The sequence below is a fragment of the Sus scrofa genome, chromosome 1 (assembly GCF_054392235.1).
Source record: "Sus scrofa isolate SSC_HxYL_T2T_F1_AM1 chromosome 1, Sscrofa_HxYL_maternal_Yorkshire_Landrace_v2.0, whole genome shotgun sequence".
Lineage (NCBI taxonomy): Eukaryota > Metazoa > Chordata > Mammalia > Artiodactyla > Suidae > Sus > Sus scrofa.
Window position 1 is genome coordinate 132,172,240 of NC_139383.1, and position 17,055 is coordinate 132,189,294.

The 17,055-nt window shown below is 41.6% G+C and overlaps 1 protein-coding gene across 4 annotated transcripts in view; it reads left to right on the plus strand.

Moving 5' to 3' along the window:
- Positions 1-17,055, plus strand: part of SHC4 (SHC adaptor protein 4) — a 146,613-nt gene that overhangs the window by 111,463 nt on the left and 18,095 nt on the right. For 2 of the 4 annotated variants that reach the window (XM_003121520.5, XM_084970692.1), the window contains exons 7-10: positions 1,472-1,595; positions 3,662-3,833; positions 5,846-5,906; positions 12,988-13,161. In XM_003121520.5, coding sequence (XP_003121568.1) covers positions 1,472-1,595; positions 3,662-3,833; positions 5,846-5,906; positions 12,988-13,161 — 531 coding nt within the window. Of the gene's footprint in view, positions 1-1,159; positions 1,311-1,471; positions 1,596-3,661; positions 3,834-5,845; positions 5,907-12,987; positions 13,162-17,055 lie in introns of those variants that run through there. The other 2 variants (XM_013993029.3, XM_084970697.1) reach the window with 2 other exon arrangements.

The window sequence follows — 17,055 nt, forward strand, 5'->3', positions numbered from 1 at the left end:
GATTGAATTGCTTTTTACTTTCAAAAAATGCAGGATTCTTTCCAAGGCAACACAAAGGCTAAAATCATGCTTCCCAGTCAGCACAGTTGAATGATTCCACCTGGACAGGGATCTCTCCTCTCCTTAGGTGTCCCTTTTAGTAAAATATTCCCATGTTGGTTCCACAGCTCCACAGTTCAATAGCTTCCTTGGGATTGACTCTAATTCCCTGTGCACTCTTTCCTATTCTCAGAGAATATCTGATAGGTTTTTTTAAAAATAATATGCTTATATATTGAACCATTATTCTGCTTTTCCTCATCCTGCAATTCTTCAGGCTATACAAACCAATAAATTTTTAGAAATCTTCTCTTGAGACTTATTGTTTCTATCTTTAAGTCATCCTTACAACTCTTTCTAAGCCATCCTTATGAAACTTAAAATTCCATTAAATCTTCATATTGTAAGGCCTAAGCATGGTACCATACTCTAGCCAAGGCAACTTATGCTCCATATGATGAGGAGAGTAATTTATAGTCCCTGAATATGACCTTTGGTTTTTATGCAGCAGCAGCAGATTTGCAAATTCCTTTGTGATGTTCTGTCAGCTGCCCTCTACAATTTCTTTAATTTGCTAGTGAAAACCAGCCCTTTCCACTCACTGCTTCTCAAAGGAAGTGTCTAATAAAAATATTAATATCCTCTGGGCATTCTCTCGTGGTACAGCAGGTTAAGGATTAGGCGTTGTCGCAGCTTTGGCTCTGGTTGCTGCGGTGGCTCCGGTTTGATCTCTGCCCTGGGTACTTCCACATACAATGGGCATGGCCATAAAACAGCAATACAAAACAAAATTTGAATATCTTCCGGTAATGTCATCTTCACGAGTTCCTGATTTAGATGCTTGTTGGAGACAGTTTTTTAGTAGGATTTCAAAGACAGGGGTTACTGTACTGTCACTACTTTCTAGCAGCAATGACAGGGAGAGGGGCCAGCTAGAGGAGGGGCTATGCTAATGCCCCTATCTTCACCAGTGGCTCATTCCCCATTTTGTCGGGGGACGTTTAGAAAGTTATGCTTTTTTCAATCATCTGTATATACCACAAAGGTTGTACAAAGATAAGATGCAAACCTCATCTTCCCTCCAGGTTGCTGCCCTAAGCATCTTTTGTATTGAATCCAGGTGCTGACACTGAACTTGAGTCACACTATTAGTCAAAATCAGTCCACCTCTGTTAAAATGTAGGCCTCAACTACCTGCCTTAAGACCAAAATTTGTAAGTATTTTGAGGTATTTGGTTGTCAAACATGAATGTTTCTTCTTTTTGACACATATGAAATAGGAAGTATTCTTTCTGTCATTTCAGAGCTGAAGATAGCTTGTAAACCTACTTCCTTTTATCGTTACTAGTTCATAGTCTAGAAGTATTTTGACTTTATATAATCTTCTCTTACTGAAAATTTATTGTCACTTTTTTGGTATGTCCTCCTGCAGCCTGCCACATATTGGAATGCCGCAGCGGAATGGCCCAAGACGTCATAAGCACCATAGGGCAGGCTTTTGAACTCCGGTTTAAACAGTATTTGAAAAATCCCTCTATGAATACTTCTTGCGAAAGGTCAGCCAAGAGTTCTATAATTATTTGACTTACCAATTTTTTTTTAAGGTGAATAGTACATTTCATTTCATTTCATTTCATTTCATTTCAGTCTTCTTAGGGCCACACCCCAGGCTAGGGATCGAATTGGAGCTGCAGGTGCCTGCCTACACCACAGCCACAGCAACTCGGGATCTGAGCCACGTCTGCGGCTTAGACCACAGCTCATGGCAACCCCGGATTCTTAACCCACTGATTGAGGCTAGGGATCGAACCCAAATCCTCATGGATACTAACCAGGGTCGTTACTGCTGAGCCATGATGGGAACTCCCAATTTGACATTTAAAATTTTTTTAAATTTTTTTTGTCTTTTGTCCTTTTAGGGCCACACCAGCAGCATATGGAGGTTCCCAGGCTAGGGGTATAATCAGAGCTGTAGTTGTTGGCCTACACCGTAGCCATAGCAACGCCAGATCCAAGCTGTGTCCGACCAACACCACAGCTCACGGCAATGCCAGATCCTTAACCCACTGAGCAAGGCCAGGGATCGAACCCGAACCCTCACGGTTCCTAGTTGGATTCGTTTCCACTGCGCCACAATGGGAACTCCCCCAATATGTTATTTTAAATTGACTAATGAAATTTAGTAATTTTTTTTCTTATGTATAGGTACAGTTTCAGTGCAAACTCGTGACATGTCTATTTTTCTTCCATTCATATTTGTCCAGATAGATCCTCCTGCCTTGTAACAGAATGAAAGGAAAAACTAAAAGCGAGAAGGGACTGACCCTGTTTCTCTGATGCTATTCAGAGCTATGAATTAATGAGATAGTGTTGTAAAATGATGAGCATCAACACTTTTCTCAGGTTCATTTCAACCCCAGACCCCTTCCTTATCAGTTTTAAAAAATTAAGGAAGAAGGGCAAAATGATGAAAATCAAATGTCTATAGCAGGAATCCCCATTAGTTTGCGGGTCTGCAGTGTAAGTAGATCAGGTCCAGTTAAGCTGTGGTGGGGGTGGAACTCCACATGACCCAGGGAGCTGGTTGTTCTGTTGACAGTACAGAAAGTCCACCATGAAAGCCGAACCCTTTCAGGCCTGTCAGACTGCACAGCGTGTGGAATGCAGTGAGGCCCCTGGCTTGCAGACTTCCTGCCCGAAAAACAAAACTTGGGCATTTTGAAATGCATTTCTGAAACCCCCCCTAATGTGTCATTTTGTGTATTAACAAATACAGTGTTTGGAAATGTTCCTCTATGAGGTGGTCTAGGGTAGGAAAGGAGAGGGGCTACCAGCAAGCCTTGATGTTAGATTTTTTCCTAGGGTAGCACTTACATCTTAGTGCTTTCACTTTGTTGACATGTAATGAACCCAACAAAACTCTGTGGGTTTTCTGTGGAATTGGTTCAGTTCAAATGGACTTGATTTATTCTTTTTCATAAGAAACCTTTTCTAATTCCAATTTGGAATGGAAATCTGTTGGTTTTTTTTTTTTTTTTTACCCTTTTCAATTTTTAAAACAATGCATGTTTACATAAATCTACCCACTTGCCACAGATGGTTTTAATATTTCTTTATGAATTTCATATAATCCAGATTTGTGCAGACAAGATAGCTGGCCATAGCTCTTGTATTTTTTTCATGTTGGTTTCCTAAACTGGACCAGGCCCTCTGCCCAATATCTAAATTTTCTTTGAGTAAAACATTTCCGAAATGGTACAATCAAAGTGTGCTGGAGATACCCAGGAAAACTTTGTATTTTTATCCTATTGACAAAAACAACTTACATTCAGAGAGTTCATGTATATGTGTGTATATACATATTTTATCGCTGAGGGAAGACACAAAAGCATCACCCTTGGCATTTTTGTTGGCCTATCCCACTTTAATTGCCTACAGACAGCTAAACAATTCAACCATCTGGTTACTTCCATCCAGATATTTGACATCACTGAGGCACAGCTATGAACTTAGACCATGAATGCACAGTTTTTCAGGACAGTTTGCATGATTCTGCTCCCTCTGCATCCCCTACAGCATTGAATTCCCACCCAGCCTCTTGGGAATTCTTCTTTCTTTACAGTGAGGAGGTGCATATTGATGGCCATGCTGAGGAGAAAGAAGCTCATGAGTATTACAATGAAATCCCAGGGAAGCAGCCACCTGCAGGGGGTGTGTCCGATGTGCGGGTCAGAGTTCAAGCCACAGAAAAAATGGCTTACTGCCCCATACGGTGTGAAAAGTTGTGCTATTTGGTAAGTAATGTTTTATTGCCGTTGGAACTAGCAGTGCCCTGCTGTGCTTATCACTGGAGGACCTAATTTGAGGATTTCCAAATACTAGTTGAGAGAAAGTATCATCTTCTTCGACACAGAGCCACAGAGTGAATCATGGTGGGAGACTATGCTAAATAATTTTTACTCCCAATATCCGGACCTCACCCTCTGCAGATGACCTCACATCTTACTTCACTGGGGAGACTAGGATGATCCAACATGTTATCTTCAACTTCACCCTTTCCCATCTCCAAGTCTTCCTGTCTTCTTGATTCTCTTCCTCAGCTACTGTTTCCATAGCTAATCTTTCCCCTGAGCTCCTGATCCCATCTGCTCCTGCCATCTCTGTATTCCATCTGTCAACCTCTATCTCAATCTTTATTTTCTGTCTACTGGTTCTTTCACATCTGTCTGCAAGTAAACTTGTCCCATCTCCCTCTCATCTTCCTTTGGTCCACATGCTTCTAGAAAACACTGTCTTCAATTCTGTATTCCCATCTGCACTAACACTTCCAAAATCTGAACTCTGCCTGACACCTTAAGAGACATTTCTTTTACAATGGTCACAGATTTTTTTAATCGCCAACGGCGTTAGCTGTTAAACTTTTTCCTTCTTCAATATTCTGAATCTGTCTACAGCATGAGATACCTGTTGGCTGCCTCTTCTTTTTTTAGACCTCTTCGTTAGTTTCTCATTCTCCTTCCACATCTCTAGTTGCTGTTTTTCTTTCTTTTTTTCATGTTTTCCAACATTTTATTATTAGTAAAGTTGGAAGAATTATAGTGAGCACTCACATACTCACCACCTAGATGCTATAATTATCATTTTACTCTATTTTTTCTGTCATCCTAAGTAGCTATCTACCCTCTGTCAATCCATCTTATTTTTGATGCATTTCAAAGGAAGTTACATCTTTCATATTATACCTGAAAGATATCTCCTTTTCTTACATCCCTTTTCCTGCGAGCCCAAGCCCCTGCCTTACCTCCATGGAATACCTTTCCAAAACTTTGCCCTTGGCTTTGGTTTCTCCTCTCGCGTGCCACTTGTGCACACACTCCAGCTTCTCTGTCTTCAGCTTTTACCCTCCTCTCCAGCTATAATGCCACAAGCAGTACATTGTCTGTTTATATCAAGGTTAAACTCAGCATTTTACTTTGATTCCAACCCAGATTCCTATCCAGAGGTATTCATGTTTATTAATGGCACTCCTCCTCTTTCACTAACTTACAGGTTTCTATTTTTCTTACACTTGGCCCCAGTCTTCAAGACCTAGGATCCTACCATGAAAATATCTTGAAGCTGCCCAACATTTATCATTCCTATTGCATCTTCCTAAGTTCTGGTCCTCACTTACCCAGATGATTCTGAAAGTGCCTTCCTTGTTTCCAGTTTTATTCCCTTCAACCATCCTGCATGTTACTGCTAGATTAATCTTTCTCAAGCAGAGACATTTCCCTTCTCAAAGGCATCAGTGGATCCCCTACCATTACTGAAGAGAGCTATGTGTACAAGGCATAACTGAAGCCTTTGGTAGCATGAGATTTTCAAGGATGAAAAGTGAGCCTGGTGCAAGCCTTGGTAGAGCAGGGCTGCAATCTGCTAATTTATGCTGGATAGAGATTTGCTAAATGGCCAGTGTTTATACCAGTGTCCTGGAAATTACACTTCTGCCTGAGCTTGGATTGAGTTCTGGAGTGTGACCTCCCAAGCAGAAGGGATAACCCTCAGGATGCAGAACTTACATTTACGACCCCCTACCCTAATCAGACTCAATTCTGCAGCTCCAAAACAGTGTGCTAGGAAAGGAGTCTGTATTCCCCACCTTAAATCTCAGTTGCCTTCTCTCACCTGTCAGCTGCTTCCTGTGTCAGAAAGTGAGGTCATCTACTAAATTCTGCTGGGAGCTTTATCACTGTCTTGTTTTTTGTTTGAAGTTTATGAACATATATTATGTTTGTAAATGTCTCACAATTTGTTATTTGTACAGCCTGGAAACTCCAAGTGCAGCAGTGTATATGAGAATTGTCTAGAACAAGGCAGGACAATAGGTAGGTACCATCACTCTTCCCCATCTGCCACTCTCCTCACTCCTTGTATGTTATCTGGTCCTGTGTGGCTTTTGCTCATAAATACTTTATGGGAAAGTCAGGTGTGTATAACCAAGCACCTAAGGCTTCTGCTGCTGGCTTCCTACATTCCAAGAAGCCCAGAATACCGCATGTGTGTTTGTTGGAAAGCTGTGGTTCTCCCCTGGACCTATGTACTATTCCATGCTACAGTTCTGCTTTATGGGGTCTCTCACTGCTTTGACATCATGAAAGCTCTCTCACTGCAAAGGTGATTTCTTTACTCAAAACTTAAGGGAGAGGATTTCCCTTCATGGCTGAGCAGAAACAAAACTGACTAGTACCCATGAGGATGCAGGTTCCATCCCTGGCCTCGCTCAGTGGGTTAAGGATCCAGTGTTGCCATGAGCTGTGGTGTAGGTCACACATGAGGCTCAGATCCAGCATTGCTGTGGCTGTGGTGTAGTCTGGGAGCTACAGCTTCAATTTGACCTGTAGCCTGGGAAGCTCCCTATGCCATGGGTGTGACCCCAAAAAAGACAAAAAAATAAAATAAATAAATAAAAAACCTCAAGGGAGGAAGTTCTCACTGTGGCTCATTGGTAATGAACCCAAATAATATCCATGAGGATGTGGGTTCCATCCCTGACCTCTCTCAGTGGGTTAAGGATCTGGTGTTGCTGTGAGCTGTGGTGCAGGTCACAGATGCAGCTCAGATCTGGCAATGTTGTGGCTGTGGTGTAGGCTAGCAGGTATAGCTCCAATTCACCCCCTGGCTTGGAAACTTCCATATGCCTTGAGTGTGGCCCTAAAAAGCAAAACCAAAACAGAACAAAAAACTCAAGGGAGTTCCACTTCAAAGAATATCAGACAGTAAGCTAATATGAACACTGATACTTGTCAAATCCATGAGGATTAAGTAGAAACCCCTTAGTTCTGTTTGGCAAAGGGAACGAAGAGAAATCTGAATGTGAGCATCCCAGTTAGAGGTTCCTACACCCCATCCTTGCCAGGGCATTAAATGTCTTATTCCTGCATGTGATCATTGACCTTGGACACAATTTTTCTACAAGATGATTGCAAGGCATAAACTATCAGATTGGAAATGTATTTTCAGAAAGACGTTCTACTGCTTGTTAGTCATTTTGTTCTTATAAACTATTGAAAGTATTTCTTAGGGAAGAAGAGTTTTGCAGCTTTAGAGGGGGAGATAACTGGATATTATAAATAATACAGTGGAAAATAGAGTTGGATAACCACACTTTAGGGCTCAAATGAAATTAGCAGCAACTTGCTTCCTAGAAGGTAGTCTTCTCACTTTCAAGGATTTTTTTCATAATTCTCATGGAATTTTGCCAATGTAATCCATGAATTTTATTATTTCTTATATAGTGGGGATACCTGAGGATTTTGGCAGAGTTATGATTACCACCCTCAAATATAATAGGAGTAGTGAGCTAAGGCAGTATTTTAGATTCTTTTTTTTTTTTTCTTTTTTGGCTGCCCTACAGCACATGGAAGTTCCTGGGCCAGGGATCAGATCTAAGCCACAGTTGCAGCCTATACCACAGCTGTGGCAACACTGGATCCTTAACCTGTTGTGGCAGGCCAAAGATCAAACCTGCATCCCAGTGCTCCAGAGACACCACCAATCCTGTTGCACCACAGTGAGATCTCCAGTAGATTCCTAGATTCCTAGATTCCAGTAGATTTTTAGATTCTTTTTTTTTTTTTTTTTTTTGCTATTTCTTGGGCTGCTGCCGCGGCACATGGAGGTTCCCAGGCTAGGGGTCGAATCAGAGCTGTAGCCCCCGGCCTACACCAGAGCCACAGCAACACGGGATGGGGGATCCGAGCCGCGCCTGCAACCTACACCACAGCTCACAGCAACAACGGATCGTTAACCCACTGAGCAAGGGCAGGGACCGAACCCGCAACCTCATGGTTCCCAGTCGGATTCGTTAACCACTGCGCCACGATGGGAACTCCCCGATTTTTAGATTCTTTAACAATCTCTTTTATAGAAATTAAAATTCCATGTCATTCTTTCAAGTTCTGTGAAATTTTAAATGAATTCTTAATTCTTAATGACCAAAACAAATTAAATTATTGTCAAGTGTAAATGTCTTTTTAAAACTGTGTTCCCTAGGTCCTGCAATTCCTTCCTTCCTTCCTCTTTTCCTTTACCCTGGAAATTCCTAACCTAGGATATAATAGTTAGGCACATACCACATATGCTTTGTAGTACTGTGTCCGTTTTCTGAGGCTCACTTTGAATTATCTCCATCTCCTATTTTATCTCATCCTCTATTCTTTGTTTATCCAACAGTGCACTCAGTGGTCATAAGGACCTCCTGTGGGTCGGACACTGAGCTAGGTACTAGGGATAGACACACTAATTGGCATTCATATAGTTTTCAGTTTAGCCAGGAAGACAATGCTTACAGATGTGATGAGTGTTTCCAAGCCCAGGATATTGTGGGAACAAATAACAGGAAAACCTGACTTAATCTGGGAGGCTAGAGAGTGTCTCCCTAAGGAAATGATAACCAACCAAGACCTGGGGCTGAGTGGGAATTTTTCAGGCACAGAGAGGGTAGTGGCAAGAGAAGGAAGGGAAAGGAAAGTATAAATAAGTCCTGGAATTCCTGAGTGTGCCAGGACCAGTTCCTGGCACACTCAGGAGATGGGACACAGGGAGAGAGAGATGAGTTTTGGATCTAGGAGAGTCCTGTGGAACTCTAAAATGTTTAGTCCTGCCCCAGTGCCTCTCTTCCCAGCTCACCTCCCTCCTCTCCATTAATCAGTTGTCATGACAGCCTTCCTGTCCTCAGTCACCTAGCTTCTTTTAAAGAAAAAAAATTAAAGTTTTTTAAAGTTTTATTGAAATATAGTTAATTTACAAGGTTGTGATAATTTCTGCTGAACAACAAAGTGACCTAGTCATACATATACACATATCCATTCTCTCTCAGATTCTTTTCCCTGCGTGCTATATAGCAGGTCCCCTTTGGCCAATCATTCCATATACCTCAGTGTGCATATGCCAATCCCAAATCCCCAGTCTATCCCTCCCACCGCCCCACCACCTGTCCCCTTTGGTAATGGTAAGTTTTTCAAAGTCTGTGAGTTTGCTTCTGTTCTGCAAGCAAACAAGTTTATCTGCATCCCTTTTTTTTTTTTTTTTTTTGATTCCACGTGTAAGTGATATCATATATTTGTCTTTCACTGTCTGGCCAACTTCACTTAGTATGATAGTTTCTTGGTCCATCCATGTTGCTGCAAATGGCATTATTTCATTCTTTTTTTATGGCTGAGTAATATTCCATTGTATATATGCTTCTGTAGGGAACTCACTAAATGAAAATCCTCAACATTTCTAGAATGATATTGAATGTGCTAATCATGACCTGCCATCAGAGAAAAGGGGCAAGGGTTTCTGCCTTTTTTTTTTTTTTTTTCCTCAAGAGCACTTTTTTTGTTGTTTTATTTTAATTTTTTTATTTTTACATTTTAAAAGTATCCTTCCCCCCAAAACACTGTATTTATGAAGGAGTTAATTGATATGGCAGTACCAATTCAACTTTATTCAAGATTTTTTTTTTTGTAAGTGTAACCTTGTTACAGAGTCCAATTCTTGTTTCTGTTTATCTTGGTTTTATTTCTCCTTTAAGCCAACAAACAATGTAACTCCTTATTCTTTCAGGGGTTATGCATGCCCTAAGCCACTATCAGATCCAAACTCAAGAAGAGACTTTTTTTTTTTTTTTTTGGTCTTTTTGCCATTTCTTGGGCTGCTTCCACAGCTCATGGAGGTTCCTAGGCTAGGGGTCGAATCAGAGCTGTAGCAACGCGGGATCCAAGCCGCATCTGCAACCTTACACCACAGCTCATGGCAATGCCGGATCCTTAACCCACTGAGCAAGGCCAGTGATCGAACCCGCAACCTCATGGTTCCTAGTCGGATTCGTTAACCACTCAGCCACGACAGGAACTCCAAGAAGAGACTTTTGTAATACACACTCATTTGGAGTTTGGAATCTCTTTTTCCATAGAATTAGTTTTAGCTGTGATGTCTATCTCCCAGACAAGTGACCATATTCAACTCTTTTTGGTTTCCTGTATTGGAGCTTGAGGGTATATTTTATAAGCCCTAGTACAACAATAGGATATTCTACTGCAAGCACCTGTTCTTCAGTTACACTCAAACTGGGATAGTCTGGGACCAAGACAGAGCTTCGGCACTGCCTTTGTTGATGGTGGCCCTTAAGTAGCAGCTCACAGCTGGGAACCTTTCAGAATCTTAGGGGATTGTATCCATAGTTTGGAAAAAACTCCAGCTGTATCTCCTCTTCCCTGAAAAATCCCTAAGTTACAGCATTGTTTTTGTCAAAAAGCAGGCTCTGATTTCTAGTGGAACCAAAGCACTAGGAAGCCATTTCCCCAGACCTCAGCCACCAAACCCAGGGAGGGATCCAAGGACTCAAGCCCTGTTCCAGGGGCCATGACAAGTAACGTCTCTCCTAGTGTGGCAGAAGGACTGTCCTAACTTGGTGGCTTGCATCCACACACATCCAGAAATCAGGGGTTCCTGTGACTACTTGGTAATGTACTTAAAAGTGATATGAAATTCTGGACCAGTGGCTAAGCTAATAGCAGTTGCCAGAATAGCAAATAGTTTTTATGGCTTTTTCCAGAGATTTGTACCTAAGCATTTGAGAGACACTTCTACAAACATTTTCAATAAGGTTTGGCTTTTTTATTCAAAGGTATTTATTTATTCAAACATTGACGTAAAACTTGAATTCCCATGTATTATAAATATTGCAGTAGATTTTTCATTGGTGAAGTAGTGTATTGTATTTATTGTCAGATGTATAAAAGATTCCTGTCCTTAATAATAAATTCCCCATGAGAAAAAAAAGTAACTAACAAAATAACATAATGTTTCCCCAACCTTCCAGTTAGAATGAAAATGTTGATATTTTTAATCAAAAAGATGTTAAATTCCCACAAACCCTAAGGGCTGGCACTTTAAAACCTTGGTACTTCCAGTATATATACTGTGGATGTATTTATTTTTTTGCCACAAATTTTCTCTTAGGCAGGTTGGATAGGTTCTCAGAGTAATTGTTGGCACAGAGAACTTTTGAAATGCATTATGGCTGGCATGTGTGGTTAAACCCTCATCAACCACACACTTTACCCTAGAAAGATTTTAAAGTTGGATACGGGGTGAGTTCTTTTTTTAAACTTAAGACAACATTGCTGACTTAGACATAATGGCACATTTGAAAAAAAGGAATGGTAGGTTTTTTGTTTGGGCTTTTTTTGTCTTTTTAGGGCCGCACCTGTGGCGTATGGAAGTTTCCTGGCTGGTCTACACCATAGCCAGGGCAATGCGGGATCTGAGCTGCATCTGTGACCTATGCCGCTTCTTGTGGCAATGGCAGGTCTTAACCCACTGAGCGAGGCCAGGGATTGAACCTGCATCCTCATGGATATTAGTTGGATTCTTAACCCACTGAGCCACAACGGGAACTCCCAGTAATGGTAGTTTTTAAGAGAGGCTATATAGATATTGATGTTTTTGTATAACCCTGTGGGATGGTAAACTTGATGTGGTCAGCTCAGGCCAATGCTCTGTGAGGGACAGATGAGTCAGTGCCTTGGGTTAAAGGTTGACTCAGGGTCTTCAGAACGTGATGGGGACACACTTGCTAGGAAAGGAAGACTGAGTAGACATTCAGTCCTCTGTTTGTTCAGCTGACAAACATTTTTTCTTTTGAGCATCTGCTTCATACCAGGCATTGAAGATGCAGAAGATACACAGATAAATAGGTTCTAGTCTCTCCTCAGGACTCAAGAATTTATGGTTTCAAGACAGAGAGTACACAGAGACCTACAGTTTATTATGGAGTGTCACCTTACCCAGCCTGGGGTAGGGTCGGTGTGAGGATTCAGCAGATGGCTTCCTGAAGCGGGGGGATTCAGAATAGACTCTTAAAGGACAAATAGGAGTTAGGTCAAGAAATGGATGGGAAGGCTATTACAGCAGGAGATAAGCATCATGTACAGAGGCCCAGCATCAATGAATAAACATACAGCTGGGTGGTGGTGGGAATGTCTACTGCAAGGCAGGGACTATACAGGTGGGGGGCTCACCTACGTTCTTTCATTTAATCCTCATAATGTATTTTAAGCTCATCTTCCCCATTTTACAGATATGAAAACTGACACTTAAAATTGAGTAATGAGTTTTTTTAAAAGCAGTTTCAGTAAATAGTAGGTATGCAGGTTCCATATGGCACGGGTGGCTTTCTTGGTTCCTGGACTGCAGCTCTAAGTAGTGTTATGTATGTATTTGTACTGTATGTTGGACAGTCAGCTTCTTTCCTCCCCTGATAGTCCCTCTTTTGCATCTTCCTGGTTTGCCTGCTGTTGAAGCAATGGTTCAGCTGAAGGAGGGGGCAGGGAGGGGTCAGGGTGGCCAAGAGAGCATGCTTTCCCTCTAAGACCAGTGCTGGTTTTGTTTTGACAGGTCAAATCTCAAAGTCAGTATTCAATCCTTGCATGGGATAGGCATGGCTTTTCTCTCTCTGTCAAGGCTAGACTCAACCATGATATTTTAATTTAATTTAATTTAATTTAATTTTTATCAAGGTATAGTTGGTTCACAATGTAGTGTCAATTTCTGCTGTGTAGTATAGCGACCCAGTCATGTATATACATGTGTAAGTCATCTACATAGCACTAAAATAAGATGATTTCTTTCTCCTTTCTATCTATCTATCTATCTATCTATCTATCTATCTATCTATCTATCTATCCATTCTTTTTCTCATACCATCTTCCATCATGGTCTATCCAAAGAGACTGGATACAATTCCCTGTGCTATACAGTAGGACCTCACAGCTTATCCATTCTAAATGTAATAGTTTACGTCTACCAGCCCCAAAGTCCCTGTCCATCCTAATCCCTCCCTCCTCCCCCTTGGCAACAGTGATTTTATTTATTGTTTACAAAATGAAAACATGGTACAGAGATCTTTACTTGCTACAGGCAATGCACAGGAGAGAGGGGCACAGTCCCAGCGAGATGCATCTGCAATGAAGCACATGTTCCGAGTAGATCTCTTTGATGACCCCTGCTACATCAACACGCAGGCTCTTCAAAGCACGCTTGCTGGAAATCAAAGCTCTGCTCACCCGCTGGGGAGCCCTTGGCACCAGGAAAGTAAGTGGCTACTCATTACCTACATTAGTTTCCTGTCCTGCTATATATAACCAGTGACCAGAGACAGGGTGTCTTAAAACAATAGCAATGCATGCTGTCATGCGTGCACGGTGGCCAGAAATCCTAAATCAGTGTGCCAGCTGGGGGGCCCCTTCTGGAGACTTGGGAGGAGAATGGGTGTCGTGCCTTTCTCCCAGCTCCTGGTGGCTGCCAACAGTTCTCCATGTCTCTTGGCTTATAGGCATGTCACCCCACTCTCTGCCTCAGTCTTCACATGGCCTTGCCCCTGTGTCTCACATCTCCCTTTACTTTCTCTTATAAGACACCACCTTTCTCTTAGAGGTGAGCCTGAAATCCAGGAAGATCTCATCTCATAAGCCTTAGTAACATCTGCAAAGACCGTTTTCCAAATTAGGTCACATACACAGGTGCAAGAGGTCAGGAATTGAGCATATCTTTTGGGGGCCAATCTTTAATTTACTCCACTCTTCCTCATGTTAAAGACAGCTATTTCTTTGATCTCATTTTTCAGGGAGTTAAAGAGATTCTTTCTTACCTCAGTCCCTCACCACAGTTAATATAGATTAGAACTTTGTGGAAGTATTATGGATTTCAAGGGTTTGGAACTTTGATTTCAAATAATCTTTTCAGACACTTTAAATTGACTTGCAACATTGCTTTCTGCTATGTGCTTTTGCTGAAGGAAGGGCTGTCAAAGCCAGGTGATAATTTTGAATTTGTTTGTTCTCATGAGGAACAATGGCCATGATTTCAGCTCTGCTCTGCGATGGTGTTAATTTTATTCATTTCACAGCACCTAAGTAAGTCATCTACATAGCACTAAAATAAGATGACTTCTTTCTTCAACCTATACTCTGAGTAAAATACAATAAGACAAACATTTTTTTCCTCCCAAATTGCTTCCAGGGATAAGTTGATAAGCAGGAACACATGTAAATAAAATCAAAACCAGCCAAAAGCTTACAATCGACTGAAAAATAAGTAAACCAAAAATGCTTTTCATGAAATGCTGAAGCTTGTTGGGTTCAGAGATTGCTTTGGTGTCAAATTTGTCTCACTCCAAAGATGGAAAACCAGTCACTGAGAAAGTCCTTTCACTGGGAAGTCTCTCTAGACTGCCAAGGGCAGCATTCCAACTAGCATGGCTACAGTGACAAGATGAAATTTGAAAGGAGATTTTGCTAAGGCTGTACGGGTCACTCAATCACCTTAACTCTCTAGGCTGAGACAAAGGTGTTCCTTACCAGCCAGGTGGCAAGTGAGCTATCTTTTCACGAGCTTTCTGAGATCACGCTTGCCAGCCAGACTACCCAGTAGGGTTCTCTGGAAGCAACACTGAGATGGCGCTTGGCTTGCAGGGTCTTTATTGGGATCAGTGTCAGGAAGGAAGCCGGGGAAAGCAGACTTGGATAGAGAGAGAGATGGAGCAAACACACAGGCCTGACTAAGCCTCAGCCAACCCTACAGAGAGTGTGTAGCAGGCTCATCAGAGTTGTTTCATGTTGGGCTCAAGGGCAGGGCTTTCTAGCCCTGTTCATCTCAGTCTTTGGATGTGGACCCATGGAGGAGGACAAGTCTTGGGGCAAGCAGCTCTCTATAGCCAAGGCAGACCCTGAGGGGTGGTCAGCTGGAGGCTGACCCCAGTAAAACACCTGGGGTACCTGGTGCTTCCTTGAAGGGGCATCTGGGTGGAGCATCTCCATGGCCATCACAGAGGGCATCTTGTACCATGGATGATTGGAGAGGCAATGAATTCAGATTTATGCAGTGAATTTAGCTGTTTAATGTAGAGTAACCTGTGTGGATAAGATAATCTCTGTTAGAGGGACAGTTTTTCAAAAAGTTTCTGGAACTCAGGCTTTGAAAATAACTTTTTAAGAACAATACATTTCACGGACTTTTCAAAGCAAGAATGTTTAATTCGAAAATGTATTTAGTGGGTAGCCCAAAGTAGGTGATCGGGGATATTCCTTGATTTACAACTCCAGTTCCTCTATAAGCAACTTTTCAATGTTAAAAATCTTTATAATTCAAGCAGAGAAACTTTGCCTTTTGTTATAGACAATTCAATAATATGAAAGGCAAAATTAATCCTTAATTACATTCCTGCCATTAGTTGAAAGTAAATAAGGCCTGCTCTGTCCAATATTGTAACATAAAAATGTATTTTTGTTGATTCCAGCCTTTTTTTTTTTCCATCCTTTTTCCTTCTCTGTGCCTTGGTGGCAACATGTTTAATAATTTAGGCCTCTGGTTCTCTCTCACTTTTTATTTCCATTTAGAATTTAATGTACCACAGCCCTCCTGGGCTTCTTGTTACCCTCTCAATGTTAATTTCAGTGTACCATCTCTTCCTCCAAAAAAAAAAAAATTAACTCCAAAAGTATACTGTAGATTTAAGAAAATCTAGTAAGATTGGGAGTTCCTGTTGTGGCTCAGCATATTAAGAACCTAACTAGTATCCACGAGGGTGCGTGTTCAATCCCTGGCCCCACTCAGTGGATTAAAGGATCTGGAGTTGCTGTGAGCTGTAGTGTAGGTTGCAGATGCAGCTTGGATTTCGAGTTGCTGTGGCTGTGGTGTAGGCCAGCAGCTGAAGCTCTGATTTTGACCCCTAGCCTGGGAACCTCCATATGCGGCAGGTGTGGCCCTAAAAAAAAGAAAAAGAAAAAAAAAAAGAGAGAGAAAAAAAGAGAGAGAGAAAGAAAATCTAGTAAGATGGAGTAGGGATAACTTTATATATAATTTTCTGCAGAATGTCTTAAATGCTCCTTTTAACATTTCCCCTCTAATGTTTACCCCTATTTCTTTTCTTTCTTCTTCAAAAATCTTCTTTAGCTTCTTTAGGCATTCTTAGCATCCCTTACCCAGATTAGTTACTAATTACTTCAGTAAAACAAAACAAAAACAAATCTAGAGACATGAGTTTAATATGTCTCAAGCATGCCTTCGGGGCTCCTCAGTTTATCTATCATGCTGTCAACATGGAACAGCTCTGACAGCCTTTATTCTGATCAAACATGGCAGAAGGAAATCATTAGTGCTGAAACTAATTTTTGTATTGATTTATTATTTTTAGTTTACGTCTAAACTGCAGTAACAAAGAGCCCATCCCCCAATACTGTAGTGTAAAAAGACCAAGTTTATTTATTTTGCCTAATAGCCCAAAGATGGATGGTACAGGAATGGTGGGACAGCTTTGCCATTTTTTTTTTCTTTTTATGTCCACACCCTCAGCATATGGAAGTTCCCGAGCTAGAGATCAAATCAGAGCTGCAGCTGCAGGCCTTCACCACAGCCACAGCAACATCAAATCCAAGCTGCATCTGTGACCTATGTCACAGCTTATGGTAATGCGGTATCCTTAACCCACTGAGCAAGGCCAGGAATCAAATCTACATCCTCATAGATACTATATTGGGCTCTTAACCCACTGAACTACAATGGGAACTCCACATTTTGCCATTCTTTTTTTTGGGGGGGGCACTGCACCTGTGGTATGTGGAAGTTCCCAGGCTAGGGATCCAATCAGAGCTACAGTTGCTGGCCTATGCCACAGCCATAGCCATGCAAGATCTGAGCTGCATCTGTGATGTACACCACAGCTCATGGCAACGCTGGATCCTTAACCCACTGAGCAAGGCCAGGAATAAACCCGCATCCTTAAGGATCCTGGTGGGGTTCATTAGCACTGAACCACAACGGAAACTCCCACGCTTTGCCATTCTTGACACTTGGCTTCCATTCCTGGTCTAAGAGCTTTGATTTGGTCTGAAGTCTTTTATTTTTAGTCTAAGAGCTTAAACTTTTGCCATCATATCTGTATTCAGCCAGTGAGAAGCAAGAAAGGGAAGGGGAGTGCACACCCATTCC